This window comes from Argopecten irradians, chromosome 8, assembly GCF_041381155.1.
Source record: "Argopecten irradians isolate NY chromosome 8, Ai_NY, whole genome shotgun sequence".
Classification (NCBI taxonomy): Eukaryota; Metazoa; Mollusca; class Bivalvia; order Pectinida; family Pectinidae; genus Argopecten; species Argopecten irradians.
In genome coordinates this window covers 38,909,427-38,915,426 of record NC_091141.1, presented here as the reverse complement: position 1 = coordinate 38,915,426, position 6,000 = coordinate 38,909,427, and the positions used below count along the sequence as shown (strand labels likewise).

Sequence of the window (6,000 nt, the reverse complement as noted above, 5' to 3'; positions counted from 1 at the left end):
TATCTCCTTGTGATAGTATGTTTTTGAAGTCTGTGGTATGTTAGTGTTGCGTCTCCTTGTGATAGTATATTTTTGGAGGCTGTTGTGTGTTTGTGTTTATCTCCTTTTGATAGTGTGTTTTGGGAGGCTGTGGTATGTTAGTGTTGTGTCTCCTTGTGATAGTGTGTTTTGGGAGGCTGTGGTATGTTGTGTGTTGTGTTTTGGGAGGCTGTGGTATGTTAGTGTTGTGTCTCCTTGTGATAGTGTGTTTTGGGAGGCTGTGGTATGTTAGTGTTGTGTCTCCTTGTGATAGTGTGTTTTGGGAGGCTGTGGTATGTTTGTGTTTATCTCCTTTGGATAGTGTGTTTTGGGAGGCTGTGGTATGTTAAGGTATATCTCCTTGTTATTGTGTAACTCTTGCCTTTGTATAGTGATATATCACTGAAGCATGCCACGAAACGAACAAGCACACCCCACTGACCCGGTCACATTATACAGACAACGGGCAAAGCAGTCAACCCAGCCGTCCCATACTCGAAGATGTGATTAAAGTAGATTATTTTGGATTGATTCGAGATATTTACTGTTCTTATTGTTTTAATCGAATATGACGATTTTATCTGTACAATGCATTTGCAGATATAGGGAGTGTCAACATAAATCAGAAGAGCTAATCCTCCCGGAACACCTGGTCTGTTCATTTATAATGTACCGACATACGCCACCATCGTGCCCAAATTTCCATTACTTACAAGAGACGTTTTTCCTTGTTCAGTATTGATGAAACACTCTAGCAAACCACTGTGACTCATTTGTACTGATTGTATACGGTTTAAAAGATCACTTCAGTCGTCAAGAGTTACTGCCCCTTGTTCTGCCTGTTTGCCACATAAGTGTATGGATAGAATGCTAGGGCCTATTGTGAAATTGTCCATATTGTCAGAATCGCGGTAGTGTCTGTTATAATAGTCGGTAAAGGTTTTTCAATACTGAACATCCGTGAACTTAACAAATAACGACACAAATACCCAAGTTCCATGAACATTCCTTAAATGAAAGGAATCCATTTACTTATTATTTCCCATAGAAAAGCATTACAAAAGTCACGGAAAACATCTGAAGTTATTGAACCTTTTTTAATGATTGCTCGTGAAACTGGGCTCCGCTATACGGTACTGTATTTCTTCAGAAACAACATGAACATTTGGTATCTTACGAAAATGATTGTTTTATTTCTATATCAAAGTTAGATGTGTAATATATGTATAAAAATATAATAGAAATATTACAAAATATTTAAGGAATATGTAAACATATGAAGCACTGATGTAGGTATACTTTGGAATGTGACCGATATCATGATGAAGTATACAATAGTTCCAAGACGGAGCAGTCATCTATCGTAGTAGCTGCAACATCTATGTACATTGTACATACAAGAAATATACAGTGATGAGATACAAAGATTTGAAAAGCATTCAATTCTTTCACAGTTGATATAACTCGATGATACACATTTTATCATTCATCCTTGTATTGAATCCTATCTTTTAAGTTCGAAAAGGAAAATCTACAACTGATTTGTACACCGACTTCAATGAATGGGAGTCCTCACACATTACAGTCATCAAGCAAATAACATACACTTTTACAAATGTCTGTGTATATGATTCTCTCAGCACTTTGTTCATTTTACATCAATAGATGTTACTTCTACAACACTTACATTGACTAAACACGTACAAATCTTCTCTGTATACAGATTCCTATCTGACCAAGTGTTCAACCTGTGTAACATCTTCAAGAGCCATTTTTGTTTTCCTATAACACTTTTACACAGATAAAGAACGTACAGTTCTTTAATGATAAGAGTTCACTATGCAAAATTGTTATCACTTCAGAGTTCTCAATATAGAAAAAAAAATAAAAAAAAATTGCAATATCATAATATGTGTAGATACGTATATTTATGTATATCAAATACTGTATAAAGTTCAAAATGGTAAAGCTAAAAAGGCATTTGAGTTGGTGACTAACATTTTAATTTTGAACTTTTAAAGACAAAAAATAATGACTGTGATTTTATGTACATTATGGCTTTATGCATATGAATTCATACTATTAATTAGTTATTTTTCTCTGTCATCATATATTGGATTTCAGAAATTCAATAAGTTTACCCAAATCAGCCTTAAATCTTTCTTTAGAACATGTAATTCCTATATTTACTAGTAGAACTTCTGAAATGTTAACGTTGAATGAGTTGAAAACACAAAAAGTCCTAAAAATAATGTGCTGATTGATTAATTAATCTATGCATATGCACCATATTGATTGTCATCATTTCTGAAATAAATGAACTAATTTCCTATCATTTTTATGGATCCTTCGGCCGGGAGTTTCCAATGATGTATATGTGTGGAAGAGGCCGGCCACACAAAACTATTTATATGATCTTTAAATGTTAAGTGTCATTACTTAAGCTATGTATTTTTTTACAAAATGGATCTTAATTTGTACGAATATCGCTCTCTGTACACGGAATTATCTGTATATTATTATCAGTGTATAGAAGAAGCAGTGTAGCTTCTCCTGTCTGCCTTGAGCCCTTCACTTTCGTAGTAGGTGTCGCTGATTTGTGGCAGATATCTGTACGCAGTGCCGCTTGGAACCCTGTAGAAACTTTCCTCCTGGAGAGCGCTGTAATAATCCATTAATTATATTAATAGTATTGCATTAAATATACATCTTTCTACTGTGACGAATATCTATTTTTTAAGTATTATATTCATTTACTATTATCATTTTTCAGTTTATTTTTCCTCCATTTTATATGTAATCAGAATGGACTACTTCGTTGTTGTAAACAATAACTCAAAAATTTCATTTTGATAAATACAATATACTTAATGGGTGAGCAAAGCAGTTTAAACGACTCGATATGGCAGTGATAAATACTTACAGGACTTCGTGGCGTGGCATGACGAATGTAGGTTCCCTGTAATGTAAATTAAGTCTCTAGTAACATGTGACACAATTACCCTGATATCAGAATTGTATTCAAACGTCATAGTCAAGAGATAAAAAAAAATAACAACATCATGAGAACCAATGAAGCTAATCAATTAATAACCTAAAATTATCAGCCGATATAAATGTGTAGTTTATAGCGCAGTTGCTACACATCAAATGACATACCTAACCATAGCAGGCTTCTCCACTATAATCCTCTTGGTTTCATATGGCTCATCAGTTCTACACACACCTGTACAACACAATACAAAGGGTGCATTAATTATGTTTTTAGAACTCGATAATGCCACGAATAGTCAGACTAAACAAATGATACATTAATAAAGTTCAGAACTTAAAAATGTCACGAATAGTCAGACTTAACAAAGGGTTCATTAATGAAATGTTTAGAACTTGAAAATGTCACGAATAGTCAGACTTAACAAATTATACATTAATTAATTGTTCAGAACTTGAAAATGTCACGAATAGCCAGACTTAACAAAGGGTTCATTAATGAAATGTTTAGAACTTGAAAATGTCACGAATAGTCAGACTTAACAAAGGATGCATTAATTAAATGTTAAGAACTTGAAAATGTCACGAATAGTCAGTCTTAACAAATTATACATTAATTAATTGTTCAGAACTTAAAAATGTCACGAATAGTCAGACTTAACAAAGGATGCATTAATTAAATGTTTAGAACTCGATAATGTCACGAATAGTCAGACTTAACAAGTTGAAGCGGTAACCTATGCTATAATCCTCTGTAATATGTTCTTTGACATGTGGAAACCTTAATATTTTATAAGATTTTAACAATGAACCAGCCAAAGTGTCCGGATTTTGTCACAGAGATAATTTAACGAAATACATTGTAAGTGCCATATTGTGAAAGGACTAGGTATGGTAACGGTCTTTTGTGGCCCCCAAATCCGCTATTTTCCAAAGTCTGTTATTTTAAGATGTGAATTTTGCATTTAAAATATTAACTACATACCTGACATATTTGATAGTGCCTATTGGGTAATATAGCAGTTCTAGTTGCCATGGCAACAATTTTGATTATGCATAAATTATGCACAATGTGAAAATTTCATCAAAATTTGCCTTTTTATGCAGTTTTTCATCTAGTTAACATAGAGCGCATTCTAGAACAAACTTTATATTTCTCAAAATGATGTATTCTTCGTGTCTGCTAATTCCCTTAAAATATAAAGTTTTAAAAGAAAAACGATCAAAAATATGCTAAAATTGACCAAATTTTCAAATTTGCATAATTTATGCTAAGTTACCATGGTTATATAGCAAAAACATAAGTTTTTATCAGGGGCGTATTCAATATTTCAAACGCAGCAACGTAATTTCTAAATACTTAAATTTGAAATTTGGTAGATTTAGGGGCCAAAAAGAGCCATTACCATATCTCGTCCTTTATTACAGAAACAGGTAATTTAAATCATGCTTCTGAAGCGATGAAGATTCCCCATGGAACAACCAAACTAAGCACATATCAAGAAGCTGAAGGTCATTAGCAATTTCGACAATTCTCTCACATACTATACTGAATACAAGTGCCAAACCTACCGTGTGTGACACAGCAGCAGACAGCAATGATGACAATGAGGAGGAAGACGACAGCAGCGATGACAATAGCGATGATAACACCAGTGGTGAGACCAACGTCTGTTGGTGCCGCTGTAGTCGTTACCACATCTCCTGTTAAACAAACATTTAAAATTCAATAAACATATCAAATCATAACATCACAAAGACTTTTGTTCATTAAGAAACATAACATCGATAATTATATATCTTATGCACCATATTAATATAATATCTACAATTATATATCTTATGTACCATATGAACATAACATCTACAATTATATATCCTATGTACTATATAAACATAATCACCACAACTATGCATCTTATCTACCATATAAACATAATATCTACAATTAGATATATCATCTACCATATAAACATAATTTCTACAATTATATATATTATCTACCATATAGAACAAATAATCAAACTCCTTGCTCATCGAGGAAATCAAAGTATAGAGTGAATCTATATTTCGTCAAAATAAGAAAAAGAAGTCATAAAACAAATGAATTTTGGAGCTTACTCCAGGAGTCACTAATTTGATGACCTTTGCAGGTTTGCTTCCTATTTGTAAGATTTGCTTTGTTATGTTAAAACAGCTGTATATCACAACTGAGACGCCTTGATAAGGACGCTGACCTGATTGGACAGTGAAGGCGATGGCCGAGGACTGGCCGATGACGTTGGTAGCGTAGCAAGTGTAGACTCCATAGCTGGTGGTGTCTGTGATGGTCACCTGGTACACAAGACTATCAGCATTGGCAATGTCAGTGCCATCCTTCAACCACCTGTAAGTCTGTACAGCTGGATTGGCCACGGTGTTGCATTCGAGATTCTTCTGGGCATTCAGACTCAGGGTGACAGTGGCCTCCTCTACCGTGACGGTACTGATAGGTTTGTCTGTATACAAATAAAATCAGTTTTCATTAGTCAAATCTACAGATCCGCGGACTGTTCAGTAATGAGCAAACAAACTGACCAGTGGGTTAAAGCTGAAAAGACATTTTGCCAGTGTGTTTGAGCTAAAAAAACACATTTTGCCAGTGGGTGTGAGCTGAAGACATATTTTGCCCATACATTTTTGTAGGTATGAATTGAGCCGACCACACATTTTGCCATGGGTGTGAGCTGACCACACAGTTTTATAGTTACAGTTATACATGTCAATAAAGATCACCCAAGGGTCGGTTACAAAACAGATTCTAGTCACGAGTGATCTTCATACACAGATTAATTGTAGTAAGGTTACATTAAACATCAAAACAAAGACTGGATTAAAGTAAAAAGAAAGAAATGATTATTATAGATTGTAACCAAGTGGACAAATCAAAAATAGATAAAGTACGACAAATATCACAACTTTACCAATACAGAATTATTGACAATATGTTTA

The 6,000-nt window shown here is 34.0% G+C and overlaps 1 protein-coding gene across 37 annotated transcripts in view; it reads right to left on the bottom strand.

The window, feature by feature from the left end:
- Positions 1–1,012: 1,012 nt before the first annotated feature.
- LOC138330320 (serine-rich adhesin for platelets-like) overlaps positions 1,013–6,000 on the bottom strand; it is a 98,481-nt gene continuing 93,493 nt past the window's right edge. For all 37 annotated transcript variants that reach the window (XM_069277826.1, XM_069277825.1, XM_069277824.1 and 34 more), the window contains 5 exons: positions 5,247–5,507; positions 4,582–4,713; positions 3,178–3,244; positions 2,942–2,977; positions 1,013–2,679 (listed from right to left, as the gene is read on the bottom strand). In XM_069277826.1, coding sequence (XP_069133927.1) covers positions 2,541–2,679; positions 2,942–2,977; positions 3,178–3,244; positions 4,582–4,713; positions 5,247–5,507 — 635 coding nt within the window. In that variant the 3' untranslated portion in view covers positions 1,013–2,540. The remainder of the gene's footprint in view (positions 2,680–2,941; positions 2,978–3,177; positions 3,245–4,581; positions 4,714–5,246; positions 5,508–6,000) is intronic.